Source organism: Lytechinus pictus, unplaced genomic scaffold, assembly GCF_037042905.1.
Source record: "Lytechinus pictus isolate F3 Inbred unplaced genomic scaffold, Lp3.0 scaffold_20, whole genome shotgun sequence".
Classification (NCBI taxonomy): domain Eukaryota; kingdom Metazoa; phylum Echinodermata; class Echinoidea; order Temnopleuroida; family Toxopneustidae; genus Lytechinus; species Lytechinus pictus.
Genome location: NW_026974141.1, coordinates 3,968,115 through 3,984,432, shown reverse-complemented (window position 1 = coordinate 3,984,432; position 16,318 = coordinate 3,968,115). Strand labels below are relative to the sequence as shown.

The following is a 16,318-nucleotide window of genomic DNA, read 5'->3' as shown; positions in this document are numbered from 1 at the left end:
AAATATTTATAAGTTTTGAAATTCAATATCTTCGTTATTTTTTATCCGATTTTGATGAAATTTTCACCATTTTGCTCTGTGAATTTTAATCTATTTGTTTAGATATAAATATTTTCAGGCTGGGCCATCCCTTTAAATCAGCTATAACTATTTTCACAAATTGATGTTGTACAATGGCCAGTGTGAGGGAAATTCATGTTAATTTACTAGGGTGTTTAAGGTTAAGGCCCTGACCTTGATGGTATTGAAATAATTAAAGCCCCGGACTTGGATAACACAAAGACCGTAATTCATGCCCTGGGTCTCTGTTTTCAATTTTCAGACAATCCATGAATTTACAGATATACTTGTTCTTTTGTTTGCTTTACTATTTTGTATTGTTATCTTTTTTATGATTTTATTCGCACACACAGATCAACTCCAGTACCGGCAGCACTCCATGCAAACCTTTATCACCGGCCACACCCCCGCTTTCCTCAGCCCCCTCCCCACCCCCATCCTCTACCCCTCCCCACCGTACCTCCACCCCGCCCCCTAATGCCTCGACTCCGCCCACTTTGTCCAGGTCGTCCTCTCCTGTCCCCGCAAGGCTTCAGCAACAGGGTTCCTCATTGGCCAGCCAGGTGCCTAGCCGAGCAAAGCCACCAGTGGTAAGTGAGGTACTTGATTCAGATAATAAGCCTATTTTTTTTATTCCTTTGTATTTGATAATGTGGGATCATAATTATGTTATTTTTTTCATCGACATCTGTAAAGAATCTCTCCCTGTATAATAATAATAATTTTAGTTGGATTTATAATGCGCTTTTTGCCAGAGGATACAAAGCGCTGCTATTATTACCTCGGCTTTAGCTCGAGCTACCATCACCGGCGCTCAGTGCATGCAAGGAATTACTCCTGCCGGGTACCCATTCACCTCACCTGGGTCGAGTGCAGCACAGTGTGGATAAATTTCTTGCTGAAGGAAAATACGCCATGGCTACGATTCGAACACACGACCGTCTGTTTCAAAGGCGAGAGTCAGAACCACTAGACCACGACGCACCCACAATATGAGATTAGTCACTGTGATGATCGCTGACGATTTTACTCATGAGTCGTCATAATCATTTTTCCCAATCTTTCTTGTGATATCATAAGTACCTCTTAGAGGATCATCTTCAAACTTCATAATGTGAGTGATGATGATCTGGGGCCTGTAACACAAAGCATAGCAATGATCGTTCAATATTTTTCTATGATTGACTGCAACGACTACAATGTACAATCAATTGTGAAAATCAAGTGTGTGATTAATCGCTAACTTTTGTGTTACGTAGCCCTGATCAGATTTTGGGGGTCACAACTTCAAAGGTCAAGAATTTCTCTGCACGCATGAACATATCTTGTTCCAGCAATAACCAGATAGCCGTTCAAACTTGTCTCATGCATGCGTGTTATCTGATTAGATTATGGGGTCATAAGGTCAAATATGAAGGGTTGCAGAGGCCTTTAATTGATCAATTTTAGAAGTTGGATGTATAATTATTTTTACTGTAAGAATCCATCTCTCTTTTCAAAAGATAAGTTAAAGGTAAATGCTAGTTTTGGTAACGATATCAAAATGAGTTCGTACAGAATCCAATGAAATGACCACCAAAGTGTCTGTTTGTATAAATAAAATGCATGTGCCAAAGGATTCTGGAAGAAATTGTGTAATTGCTGAGAAATCAGCAAATAAGCACAGGATTCGGGTAGAGCGTCGGGCCCGACGCTCAAAGCAATAATTATACACAGTCCCACGTGCGCTTATCTGTGTTGGGGAAGTTCAGTCTGAACATTTTTCAGCGTAGATTTCAAGATTTCACAAAGTTCAGTTTATGTAACTGTACCAGATCTAGATCCTCGATGATATACTGACAATTAAGCCTGGTTTTAAAGACTTTCTCATGAAATCAGTGTTTACTGCAACTACTGGAATTTCTCTTTAAAGTGTTATTAATTGTTTCTTGCTCTTGTGTGAAAAACAATGTCACAAAAGAAATTGATTTGACAAAAAAATGGTTGAAATTTTTCCCCTCTCAGGTTCCAGTCCATCTTCCTGTCGTAATCAACCTTGAAGAGGACAGTGATGAGAGCGAAGAAGAGTCCTCGTCAAGCTCTGTTCCGTTCATGGGACAGCTAGATTCATTCCTCAAAGAATTCAGGATGTCTTCCAATACTCGGGTAAGAGTCTATCTTAAAATAATTTTGTAACAACCATTTGATTTCCCTATTACATTCAATTTTGGATTGTCATCCTCTTATTTTATTAATTTATTTTTGTATAAAAATAATTTTGTTTATCATTATTGACACTTTTAGCTTTGATTTTCTTTTGAAAAAGTTACGGATTATCATTGCCTATTTATTTTATGTTCAGAAAATTGTGTATTTTTTTATATATATTTTTCTAATCCTTTTCTAGAATGTTTACTTTGTTATCATTCACTGGTGTTTTTTGGGATTTGTAGTTCTATTTTCACCTGGTATATTGTTTTAAGGGATCGTCCAGGCTGGAGATATTTATATCTCAATAAATAGAGTAAAATTCACAAAGCAAAATGCTGAAAATTTGATCAAAATCGGATAACAAATAAGAAAGTTATTGAATGTTAAAAATTTGCATTATTCCGGTGAAACAGTTCTAGGCATGTCTTTAGAATATTCATTAGGTGGGCTGATGATGTCATATCCCCACTTGTTCTTTTGTATTCTATTATATGAAATAAGTTTATTCAAAATTCATTACTTTGTAGGCCTACTTTCGGTATTCTGTATGCATTCATGACTACATATCCCCCCCCAAAAAAAAAAACCTCAAGTTTATTTTTTCAGTTCTTTTATAAATTCTGTTTTCTTGGTTTAATTTCATCAGAGTACTAAGACTACTGCACAAACAGCAAAAGGGAAACAACACGCTCAGTCATCCTCCAAGGTGGCCCCGATTCCTAAGACCCCAGAAGCCATCAAGGCTGCCCCAACACCGCGCCGCCAAGAATACCACCGTCTCAGAGAGGAGATCGCTCGCCGGGAGCATAGAACGTTATCCTCAAAGCCTCAAGGATCTGTTGGAAGATCTGAACTGCATGACAGAAAGACACCTAAGCATGCAGGTGTCGAAAGACACAAAGGCTCGGGGAGTGGACGGGATGAGGCATCCGGGCGTGGCACGACTAGTCTACCGGTAGATGGTGGGGAGCTTGAGCTCGGGAGGCAGCAGATGCAGGTTAGGATAACGGCTCAAAATGAGAGACAGGTTGTAAAGGGCATGGTTGCGGCCAACGCTGACCAAGGGACGCAGGAGACTGCTGCGGGCAGTAGAAACACCGAGGCGATACCTTTACAGGTCACCGTCAACCCCACCTCTCGTCTCAAGGGTGAGTCGAATCCCACCAGGACTGTGCAGAGCACACTAGCAGCAGCATTGTCCAGGGAACTTAGTGCCATTAGAGCATTGACCGGTACACATGTTACCGTAGAAACGCAACCTCCACCATCAATGAATGCGGGAAGCATGAAGGAAGACAACACAAGCAGTGAAGTTGCAAGGAAGAATCTGGAGTTGAAAATTGCGGAGAAGGAAAAGCAGAGAGAGCAGCTGGCAAAGGTGATGATGGAGAGAGAGAAGCAAGAAGAGATGCAGAGGAAGAAGATGGAGGAGATGAAGGCCAGGAGGAAGCAGGTCTTAGAATGGGAGAGGAAGAGGAAGGAGTATAGGTGAGTTTGCCTATATTTATCTTTTTAATATACACCTTGGAAGATTTCAAATTCGATGTTGACCTTTTTGGTGTTGGTGTTGTGCCAATTTTTCTATCTGCACATTACCAAAATGAAAATTTGTCTGGTCAAGGATAACTCTCACTTGGTCTTGAGCCACCAATTCTGTGATTTGGACCAATTTTGTAAACTCAATTAAGGTTTTGGAGCTGTGGACGGCAATCATAATTATGCTTCCAACACCAACACTGAACTTGAAATCACCCATGTTTCTGTGTCCGAAAAGTTGAAAAATAACCAATAAAAGATATATGTACGAAATTATAACTGGGGGGAAATTGTTCCAGTGAAAAGATGCTAGAAAATTAGGCGATTTAAAAAGTTGTAGTGGAATCGGTTGCAATTGGTCAAGTTATGAAACTCTGAAATCAAATTCGCTGCTTTTATTCGCAGGTGTGCATTTTATATGAGTTGTCACTAAATGATTGTGACTGTGTAACTCTTTCCATTACAGTTTACTCTTGAAGAAAGATAAAGGCCTAATCATCAACCAGGAACAACAGATTACAAGAAGACGTAAGAACATCAACGTAGCCAAGGTACAGTTGGAACGGCTCAGGGAACAAGTCGCTGCAATGGAGAAAGCACTTAGTATGAATCAGGCCCAAATGATCAAGCATGCTAAACAGGTTAGAAACTGAATGTGTTCATATTATGAGTTGATCTTTGTGCAAATGTTAGAAATGAGTTAACCCTAAAAGAACCGGGTTATTTGGACCCATCTCACACCCGGGGAGGGGCGGATTCTGCCCCCCCTGAGATCTCGGCCTTCAATCGCGCGAGCACCGTGAAAATTTGCACAGTTGCAGTGTGCGATATAATCTACAAGGCTGTATGGTGAATTTTTTTTAAATAATAAGATTTTTCATTTAATGAATTAATTATGCTAATTTATTCATGAAATAAAACATCTGCTCTAATCAACTATTATACTACCTAAAAACTTTTAATTTTTTATTCACAGACTCTTTGAAGGATCCTGATCAAATGCACTTAAAGGGGAATCCAGCCTTGGCCATAAAATGTTTTGTTGGGAAGGAGAAAAATAAATTAAACAGAATGATGAAAGTTTGAAAGAAATCGGACAAGCGATAAGAAAGTTATAGCTGCTTTAAAATTGAGATCACTAATACTATGTAGATTTCAAATTGGCAACTGGGTAAGTAAATTATGACAAGGGGCAAGGACAACTTTCCCATAGGCCATGTACTTTATTATCAGGGATTTGTGGTTTTCTCCTAAGTACCCATTCCCGTGGGGCAGTAATCTAAATATAACCCAGGTAGTACATTGTTTTATGTCCTCATGAAAGAAAAATATAATTTGAAATAAAACTTTTGGGAAAAATGACATTTTAGCCATAATATGTATTGGAGTACATGGAAGAGTAGTCCTTGCCTTACATCACTATAGGGCCGTCTGCACCATCCCGAGTTTTCAAATTAGCGCGCTATTTCTGATCCGGCAAATTATCCCGATCTGAAAAATCTCGAGATAGTTGGCGGTGCAGACGCAATTATCGCGCTAGTTCGTAGGATTAATCTCGAGATTGCAATCCCAAGTCAACTCGGGTTTATTTGCAAAATAGCGCGCTATTTTACGAATTATCCCGCTAATTCGTCGGTGCAGACGCACTCGAGATTGGACTCGGGGTAATTTATTCATGACGTCAGTCCATAATGCAATTCGCGTTCCACTTCCGCCTTGGTCAAAACATAAACACGTGCGAAAGTCAACTTTATACATGCGAATAGCGTTCATAAGCAACGATGGTGTCCCACCAGTGAATGGATTTTGGGAGAGACCAGACCGTAGGGGGAGGCGCTCATCGACGATGGTCATATTCAAAAACAACACTGACAGCAGTGTTGTCTTATTCCTTCGAAAAATGTGAGCAAATAGCATTTCTTTCCTCCTTCTCTCCCTCTCTCTCTCTCTGTCGTTGCCTCCTACTCCGCCATCATATTTAACGAAGAATACATCACTTCTTCACTCGCTGAGCTGAGACTTTTGTTGCATAACACCGGTTGAATTCGGCGAAAGTGCTAGTGAAAGGAGTACATTGCTTGCATATCGCGGGAAGTTATTCAAAAGCGCGGGCCGTTGAAACTCAAAGATCCGAAAGTGCGCATGCTCGTAATATCGGGCTTGTTGCCTCGCTCGAGCAGGAATCGCTCTTCGTGGGATGGTGCAGACGGGGTTTCTTGAATCTCGAGATTAATCGCGAAGAGAGCTGATCGGGCTAAAATCTCGAGATTGAGCAAACTCGGGATGGTGCAGCACCGCCTTATGACATCCCATATGCGACCAATTTGAAGTCTCCATGGGTAAAGTGATTACCAATATTTACAACATTTAAAAATTCATAACTTTCTTGTTGTTTGTCCAATATTGTTCAAACTTTCACCTACCATCTTGTCTGATTTTTCATTTCCTTATAAAAACAAGTTTTTATTTGGGTTGGATTCCCCTTTAAAAAAAAATTTGGTATCGCAATTTTTATTTTTGGACATAAGAGTAATCAAGTATCACTGAACATCCTGTGCGAGTTTCAGGTCACATGATCAAGGTCATATACTGCTATATTGAATCGTGTGATGCAGGTGAGACTGTCAGAGGCGCTCCACTTGTTGATGTATCACTAAAACACTCTATATAGATGATAATGTACTATCTCTTGTGATATCGTGTCACTATGGCCCCAGTGACACTGCTTAGTGCTTGATCACAGGGCAGAATTTTACACTTGATTCCATTGATAATTATGTGCAATCAAGCATACTAATCTATTGTACAATCAATCCCTAACCCTTGTGTAACAGGCCCCTGTATGTACATTCAATCTCAATTCCACCTTCACCCACAGAAAACGGCTTTGGAAGCGAGGATGGCCCAGCGCCTTGAATTAGACAACCAGGCCCGCTCCCATCTTGCCAAATTGAGGGGCGTGGCCATCTCTAACATTAGCCAATCGGAGTACCAGTCCCACCTCTCGAGGCCCGGTACCCAAGAAGTGCCTGCTCTACTCGGAGATAAGAGGAGAAACGATGGATCGGAATCTAGTGATATAGTAAGTGATCATCTTGCATGTTTATATGTTCTGTTATTCCTCCATACTGCATCCCATACAGATATAGAATTCTTCTAAAGTCTATATACATTGAATTAAACACACAAAAATGTATATTGGATCACACACAGATCTAGAATGAACTTATTTCTGAAACTCTGCAAATCCTTTTTGCTTTTTTTTCTTATATAGGGGAAGATCCTACCTTTGCAATGCACCTTTAACTTTGATATTAATAAGGTGTTTGTTCTGATACCCATTTCTCTTCAGGATACAAAGAAAGCAAAGACAGCTGGCCAGACTGCTGACCTGAAGAAACTCCAGGATATGGAGCGCCACCTAGCGGACAAGATTCGCGAGTTCCGAGAGGCCGAGGCGAAGAAAGCCCTCGTAGGTGTCACAGCAAAGTCTGTCGTCCCAGAAAACAAAGCTAAACTCGTCCGGCAACTCTCTTCTTCAAAACCCTCTGCAAAGATTTACACCAAAGATGTGATCAAGCTTAGTGCTGAGGCAACAGCCGCTTTAGATAATGAGGTCCCAGAGGTGAAAGTTGAAGGGTCAAATGCCAAAGGTCAAGAGAGGAGGAAATCATGGTTGGATGCGAATCCGACCCTTACGCCAAATATCAAGAGCCGCTCTAAGCCTTCTACACCCAACACCCCAAGCGTGGCTGCACTTGGTAAGATGAAAGCAAAGTTCAAGTCAGAAGGTCAGAGGTCAGGTCAAAAGTCGGCTCAAAGTTCACTGTCTGACACGTCCTTGGAGAGTGACCTTCTGCAGTGGATTGAGTCATCAGAGAGGACCGGTAGCCCGGTTCCTGACTCCGTGGACACTCCTAAGAACTTGCCGCTGTTTGGTCAAAAGGCACTGAAGTCAGGGTACATGAGTCGCATTAGGAAAGAGCAGAAGGAATCAGAGAAGCAGGGCCCAGACTTTCTCTCCTTGAGCTTCAATCAAAGACTGCCCTCTATGGAAGCAGTAGGGTCAGGATGCTTCCATGTAGACTGGTGTAAAGATACAAATAAGGATGAACATGCAAGTATAGAAGCTGTAGAACCAATGAAGAATGAAGGAGAGAATGTGTCTCCAGTCAAGGTTGATTCTAGAGGTCTTATGGCTTACAGAAGTTCCTTACTGCCTTTCAAAGCTTTCAGGTAACCAGTTGTAAATAAGGAGAGTGTTTCGTGAAGCAACTAGTAATTTCACAGACAATTCTGCTCAAGCAAATCAGATAAGGGTTTTCAGAGTTAGAACAGTTTATCAGTTATTTTTCTCTTGCAATTGACTTCATGAAATGCTTCTCTATATTTTTCAATATCATTGGTATATCTTAGTCCTGTGCCATTTATCTTTAAACAATTTAGAAAAGAATTTTGATAAAGTACTTTTCATTTGTGGTTTGTTTGTGTTTTTGTTTTGTTTTTCAGTCCACTTATTCATTCCACTTTTGTTTTTCACATTTTAGGCTTAGCCCCCTGTTCCGCTACAAGGCAGGTTATTCCGTCCAATCACCCAGCTTCACTAATAAGCTTGATGCCAGCAGGCCACTCTGTCAGTACGAGCTGAAAGGAACATGCAATGATGATGACTGTGTTTGGTGAGTGCAGTTGGGAGGGGGTAGATAGTGGGGGGGGGGGGGGTTGTCGCAGTGAGTCCAGTCACCCAGCATAAGCTTGATGCCAGCCAACCACTTTGTCAGTATGAGCTAAAAGAAACATGCAGTGATGATGACTGTGTTTGGTAGGTATAGTAGGGGAGGGGTGGATAGCTTGGGAGATGGTTGGTAGCAGTGTATCCAGTCATCAAGTCTTTACCAATAAACTTGATATCAGCAGACCACTTGTAAGTATGAGCTGGAAAGTACATGCAATTATGATGACTGTATCTGGTGAGTCCAGTAGGGGAGGGATAGAGAGTGAGGGAGAGGGCGGGTAGAGTCTTCACTAATATCCTCAAATTCAGCAAGCAAAGGGGAGGGGCAAGGAGGAGGAGGTGGGATGAGGATTAAGGGGGGAGAGTAATTGGGAAGGGGAGAAAGGAAATGGAAGAAGAGAAAGGAGTAAGGAGGGAGACAGTGGAGGGATGGGAAAGAGGTTTATTGTGGCAATGCCTCGCCCTTGATCTATTTATTGAAACATATCCAGCTGGATATATGACTACAAGAATTTATTTAAAAAAAACATCAGTTTAGTCAAATGTACATCCTTATCTTTTATTTCTATCTGATTTTCAGGCAACATGAGAGAGACTATACCATGTCATCGAGGGAGATGCTGACCGATCTCCTTTCCTACAACGCTGTCAGCAAGGCCCATGACAAGGATGACATCACAATGAAGAACATCCCAGCGAGCCCGATTCGGCATAAACCAGCTTCCACCGAGAAAGACAAACTCAATACCTGCATAGAGAAGGTTCTTGGTGGAAACGAAGAAGGTAACTGTAGGAACATTAGTGCACAAATAATGCACGTAAGCGCGTGCATGCAGGGCCAAATAATGAACCATGTGCGAGAAGAGCCAATTGATATACCGCACCAAGGTCCCAGGACCGGGTACGGTATATCCATTTGGCGAGTCGAGCACAGAGTGCATTATTTAGGTCCTCTATGCACAAGAATGCATGCATTGTTTGTTTTATACAACGCCCTCCCCCCCTCCCCAATGTTACTGAGTTGCCCCGAATGCTATATTTGATCTAAATTCTAGATAATTCCAGACCTCACACTATCCTGTACTCTGACGTCAGAGTGCAGGATAGTGCATTTTGAATGCCATAGTGCATTTCGCTGAATATCATGTGATCTGATTTGGACCAATCAGATTACAGAACATTTTTGGAAGTTGTATAGTTTGGACAGGCATCTGTGGCAGTTGCATGTCTTTCAGGCATTTATAAGGTCATCCCTTCTTGGAAGGCTGTCTTACTTAGGCTACAAAAAACAAGTTTTCTGATTCAAATCATGGATTTGAGGGATATACAGCTCAATGTACGAGTATGTTTGTGCACTTTTTCACTTAATTATGGTTGAGAATACAAATCTATGATTAAGATAAAAATGCCTTTGAAATGTGAATTTGTTACAACCCTGTTATCAAAATAACTTGGAATGCTACACAGATCAGAGGTTTTGTTATGTCATGCAGCACTGCAGTTGTAAGCATTCATAAAATTAATTACAGAAATCGTTGTTCTTTAATACACAGATTTTTAGAATTAGCTTTAGAAGATGTTACACTACATGGTCTTTATTTGTCCACTTCTTCATTGCTGTAAATAGCCTTGAAATTTGTAAAGAATATGTACAGACTAACCTTGAGAGTCACAACATGAAAACAATGTGAAAAGTTATTTTATTTGTTGTTGCTTACTTGTCTACAGGTGTTGTTTCTCGCCTTATCTCTTGCCCCCGTAAATGGCGCCCAAGGCCCCGCCCCCGCACCCAGCGTCTCTCCTCGGGCGACTCCGACGCCCTCACGGAAATCCTCCCCCTCATTCCTCCAAAGTATTCCAAATCGTCCGCTCAGACGATGATTAGAAAGGAAGCCATTCAAAGCGTGGAGGAAGAGGCAAGGTATTTTGGTGGTAGCCATGGTGACAACCTCCTGGACCTCGGTAGGTTACGGGTTCATGACCTAGAAGCTGCCGTTCTGGAGAAGCCTTCGGATGTAGGACTGTGGCTCAGGCTGGCAAGGAGTCTGCTGCAGGAGTCTAGGTGAGTTCTTGTCTGGGTTCTTCAGGAATCTGTGGTTGCCAAACCATTGCAAACACAAGTGCTTGCAAGCATAAGCAACTGATGGCAACATTGATAAGAATTGGGATTTCTCGCAAACTTTTATGAACCCTTGTAAATTGCACCTGACGCCTTAAGAATATTTTGATATGTCAACAATATATAGTCATCTAGGAATACTGTGCAATTTGGATCAAGATATCCCAATAATCCTCGCTAAACTAGTAGACAGACCCTGGCCCCGTCTTACAAAGAGGTACGATTGATTGGAAATCCATCAAGGTCACAATTTTTTCTATAGGAAATTTGCACAATGTCCTTTGTAAACAAAGGGAAGCACAGTGAATTTTCAAGAAAACAACGAATGCATGAATATACATCATAGTTAGAAAATATTTTGAACAAACATGAATAATACATGTTGACGTTTCTGGCCGTCCATAGTTGCGATTGATCGGATCAATCGTAACTCTTTGTAAGATGGGGCCCAGGACCAAAATATCATGATCAGGCATGAAAGAATGAAGTAGTATGGCAGTGGGAACCTAACATGACATACACTGAGGACCACCATAGCAATTTGAATTATACATGGGCTGTATAAAAACTCTATACAGCTATCTATCACCTTGAACCTGCTGTCTACTGAATCATGTAAGTTCTATCCGCTTTGCACAAGGACCACTGGGTTGCAGTAGGCATTTTGTTCAAATATTATGATCTCAAACCATGTATTTTTTTATTTATTTTTTATTTCCAGTGTGGACAGAGCATTGAATGCCCTATCTAGAGGCCTAGAACTGAACTACAATTCAGCCCCTCTCTGGATCCAGTACCTCACAGTCTACAAAGAGAGGGCTGAGAGAGGAGACTATGTGGAGATGTGCCTCAAGGCTACTGAGTTGGCCCCTTGCTATTCAACATGGTGGATGGTAGGTTCTTAAAACATTTTCCGCTTTATTGCAATTCTATCCTGCTGTTACAATTATTTCACCTGAAAGATGTTCACTGATTGAAATCCAATTCATTTGTTTCACTTTTCTAAAAATACAGTAATACTATTAGATTTCAAAGATAACTTGGTATAACACCAAAAAAGTATGTCCAACAGATTAATTTAACATAAAACAGGAAGAAATATTTATCCTGATAGTACGTCTTAGAGATGAAGACCGTTGTCCTTATTACAGAAGGACAGGTAATGTAGCAAAGATGTGAATTTTCAAAGACATATCTCTCATTCTGACTACCAATGTACCACTCAATATTTCACTAATACAAGATTTGTTTTATTTTAATTCATTTTGACTATGTATATTTTATTCCTCTATAGTTATTAGAGGCAGAATATTCAGTACTAACCAAACTAGAAATCTGCAAGAAAATCCTCCAGTTCCTGAAGGAGTCCCAAACCACTACCACCAAGACATCTGAAAAGTTAGAAAAGGCTGAAAGCTCTTTCAGGGAAGAGACGCAGGATATGGACTGTGATACAAGCACCGAGCACGCAAGGACTCTGCAATACCCAAAGAACACAACTACCTGTAGTGAACTGTCACAGGAAGGTGATAGAACTGCCAATGTGAACGTGTCAGGCGAAACTGTCAAAGCTGCTGAAGGTGTCGCAGGAGAAAGGACGTTTAAAAGTGAAGGAAGATCTAGTGGGGAGGATAATATTGATGAAGGAGAGAGAAAGATGGATATGAAAACAATGAATACTTCCAGTGATGTTAAAGTTAGAGAGAATTCGGACAATGTGAGCGGCCCCGTGGCGAGCAGGGAAGAGATATCCCATCAGGCTTTGGAGATCCTGTTGTATCAATCCCAGCTTCATCTCAATATGGGCCATAAAGATGATGCTATCAAGAGCCTAAAGGTAACTAATTTAAATGTTCAAAAGATAGTCTGTTTCTTTTTCATTCCTCTCTGAATGAATTTACTAAAAGTGATGTCTTAAGCTCAGCAGACATATTCTAAGAATACTGGGATAGTTAGCTATCAATTGTGTGTGGGGGGGAATGAGTTGAATACTAATTGTAATTTAATTTCACTTTCACAAAGGTAATGCTATCAAGAATTCAAAGTTCCACCAAGAGTTGAAGAGATGGCAATAGGTCCAGTCTTTTCAAAGTGCATTGATAAAAATGAGCTCATAAATTATAATGTGTCATTCTCAACAAAGGAACTTTATAGAGTTAAATCTGCATTAGTCAACCTTATTAAGCCTTGTAATCACCCATAAATTGAAGTATAATTTTTAGACCAATATTTGCAAAACTTGTTTATCCATTTGAAGTCATATTAGTCTCCTTAGTTGAACAGGATTCAAGAGGTTCCTGTGGTCTCAAGAGATTTGATCTGGGAGTTACCAGAATTTGCAATTCATAACATATTGTGCTTGTCAGGGTCCGTTTGTAGAACAGTTCATAAAAACTGGGGCCCGTCTTACGAAGAGTTAAGATTGATCCAATCAATCGTATCTCTATGGAAATCCATCAGTGTCAAAATTTTTCAAAAGGAAATTTGCAAAATGTCCTTTGAAAACAAAGGAGAACACACCAAATTGTTAAGAAATCTAGGAATTTATGAATATACATCATATCTAGAAAAAATTTGGAACACACATGCATTTCATATGTTGGCTTTGCTGGCTTTCCATAGTTGCGATTGATCAGATCAATCACAACTCTTTGTAAGACGGGCCGTAGCTATCCTGGGTAAAACAAGAATTACTATTCTCTTTTTTTATTATTGGTATTTTTTATTCTGTAAATTCTTACCATTACATTGTTATTTTCTTATTCTTAGTGTTCTCTCAGTATACCTGATCAAGAAGTTGACAAAGATGTTTGCTGCTCTGTTTTGGTACCCTTTGACCTCTTCCTTGGTTGGCTCAGCCTTATGAATATTCATGCGACTGGTAGTCTTCCATCTAGTCTCTTTGACCCTTCCGCTAGGCTTCCAAGTAAAATTGTCAAAAAGGTAAAGAATTTTTGCTTAAAATTTGAGATTTTTTAAAAAGTTATTGACTATTCTTTTCAATGTAAATGAATTTATGGCTTTCAACCCAGGAAATGTTTAATTGTTCTTATTTCATATTGACTGTGCCATGGACCCGTGATGGCCTGGTTGTACAGTCGCTGACAGGCAATCAGCAGATGAGAGGTTCAAATCCTGCTGGTTCCTAGATTTTTTCTGACTTATTAAACAGATCAATCAATGTGATCTTATTTACTGGGTGGAAAGCCATTAATTGTATTTACAATGTAGTGAAACTTCCCCAGCAAGCTTTTAACATTCCAAATTCTATTCATGTTATGCCCTCCTTCTTGAAGGGCTTACTTCTTTGAGAATGCACCTGTTTAGCTACCTACCAATGTTAATAAAATATCTTTTATATTATTTTTTATAGTAATGTGGGTGTGTACAGTATATATTGGGGTGTTTAATAGCATCTTCACACTGGTCACAAACACAGCTACAGTACCGGGACTGTCCCGAGACAGTAGCGATGTTGCCTTCAGTGTGAATTCTCGGACCTGCAATAAACTACCCGGGATAACCTCGCCTCGCAATAACTCCGCAACAAACTATCGCCAGGCAAGCCATAGTAATATCAGTGGGACAGCCCCGCGACTGTCATGGTGTGCCTTCATTGTGAATGCACACACCGCTACAACACCGGGATAAACCACTTGTGATATGTTAACTGTAATGTGTTGGTATCGTGGTCTAGTGGTTATGACTCATGTCTTTATATCTGAAGGGCATGGGTTCGATTCCCCGCCCACTTTCTGGCATATCAGATTCAGGTAACTCACAGGGACACAAGCCTACACATGTTTTGTTACGGAGGTCATAAAAATAACCTACCTGCTGCAGTGTGAATGGATACATGAAATTTATCCCGGGACCGTGCCGGGATAACCTTTCTACATGTACTGTGAATCCATTTATAGCGGGTTTATAGCGGTGTCGCCGTCCCGTGACAGCACCAGGATAAATTTGAAAACCAATGTGAAGACGTTAAAAGAGGGAAAAGAAACATCTCATGGCTCAACGTGATTCAAGGCCTTAACTAATTTTCTCAAGTGTGATGTAATATACATAGAGATATGCCCTACAGATAAGTAGCCTTGTCTGAAAATATAATAACTGCACAGTGATATAGACAGTCTGCCACTTGTTCCCATATTTTAAAGTCTTGATCAAATGGTATATGTTTCACTTTTTATTTCTGATCAAAGAATTGTCTTTCTCTCAAACTTTCTAGGAACTGTTCTCCATTCCATGGAAGGTCAATGCTGGTGACCTTAAAAAGCAGGAGGTAGATGAGCTATGGGAGGGGGCAACCAAGGCTTGTACGGAGGGCAGGCCCCCATCAGAACAATTGGATTCTAACATCCTAGAGCTATATAATTTAGAGATTGAGGAACAACTAGGCAGGTATGACTATACCCCATTCTAAGATGATCAAACCTTCGTGATGATTTATGGAGAGATATGTTGCCCTCACTGATCTTTTTCCGCCTTTCCTCCTTCTGATTCATATAACTCTGACTATCTTCTAATTCATCTTCTCTTTCTCTCTCGATTAATGAGATTTGTTTGTCTGTTATACTTTATATTGCAGGCACCATTTATATTACTGAATATGTTTTTGTAAGAATATTATAGGTAAAAGACAGTAGTTGCAGCAAACAATTATTTCACGAGAAAGTCTTTTATTTCAATCAAGGTTAATTGTTGAATTATTATCATACATCTAGATCTGGTTCACTAATGTAAACTCATCTTTGTAAAATCATGAAATCTTAGCCCCAAATCGATAACTCTGATGATCTGATGGAGCGTTGTGGCCCAGTGGATAAGTCTTCTGACTTTGAAACAGAGGGTCGTGGGTTCGAATCCCAGCCATGGCGTAATTTCCTTCAGCAAAAAATTTATCCACATTGTGCTGCACTCGACCCAGGTGAGGTGAATGGGTACCCGGCAGGATTAATTCTTTGAATGCATGAGCGCTGAAAGGCAGCTCGAGCTAAAGCCGGGGTAATAATAATAATAACAACGCGCCTCGGAATAGAATATTTCTAGATAGATGGCGCTATATAAATGCCTATTATTATTATCACTATAACACAGAAAAGCATATTTGGGACAGTGTATTAATATTGCTTCGAAAAATACCTGACATTTGATGGAATTCCGTGCTTAGTTTGCTATTTTCTTAGCAATCATGCATTTTCTTCCAGCGCTATTTGGCACATACTTTTTATTTATAAATACAAACACTTTTGTGGTTATTTCATTTGATTCTGTTCGAACTCATTTTGAGATCGTTACCACAACTGGTATTTATCTTTAATCCGCCAGTGAGCTCCTGTGATGATCGTTGAAGTGAACACCATTGATATTATTTTTATTGTTATTATTATGATATGATACATATTGCCAATATAGAATATTATTTTCTCCTTCACCCAGTGGTGACTGGGTTGATCAGCTCTAAACTTTACAGGGGTCAGTGCAGGCCATCTAAAGAAGGCAAGGAGCTTTACTGTCTCTGTATAGAAGGAAACTGCAGAAGAAACCAATTTATTTTGTTCCTTAAAATTGTTTGTTTTTCTGATTTTTTAATTCAATCAGCGGTGACTGGGTCGATCAGCTCTGTGGATTTGGCATGGGCCAGTGTAGACCATCTAAAGAAGGCGAGGAGC

The 16,318-nt window shown here is 40.2% G+C and overlaps 1 protein-coding gene across 4 annotated transcripts in view; it reads left to right on the top strand.

The window, feature by feature from the left end:
* LOC129282519 (zinc finger C3H1 domain-containing protein-like) overlaps window positions 1–16,318 on the top strand; it is a 41,766-nt gene that overhangs the window by 10,030 nt on the left and 15,418 nt on the right. For 3 of the 4 annotated variants that reach the window (XM_064114665.1, XM_064114666.1, XM_064114667.1), the window contains exons 8-20: window positions 414–650; window positions 2,065–2,205; window positions 2,897–3,738; window positions 4,253–4,427; window positions 6,665–6,868; window positions 7,139–8,022; window positions 8,334–8,465; window positions 9,102–9,304; window positions 10,250–10,583; window positions 11,362–11,533; window positions 11,935–12,477; window positions 13,410–13,583; window positions 14,875–15,047. In XM_064114665.1, coding sequence (XP_063970735.1) covers window positions 414–650; window positions 2,065–2,205; window positions 2,897–3,738; window positions 4,253–4,427; window positions 6,665–6,868; window positions 7,139–8,022; window positions 8,334–8,465; window positions 9,102–9,304; window positions 10,250–10,583; window positions 11,362–11,533; window positions 11,935–12,477; window positions 13,410–13,583; window positions 14,875–15,047 — 4,214 coding nt within the window. Of the gene's footprint in view, window positions 1–413; window positions 651–2,064; window positions 2,206–2,896; window positions 3,739–4,252; window positions 4,428–6,664; window positions 6,869–7,138; window positions 8,023–8,333; window positions 8,466–9,101; window positions 9,305–10,249; window positions 10,584–11,361; window positions 11,534–11,934; window positions 12,478–13,409; window positions 13,584–14,874; window positions 15,048–16,085; window positions 16,147–16,318 lie in introns of those variants that run through there. The other variant, XM_064114668.1, reaches the window with a different exon arrangement.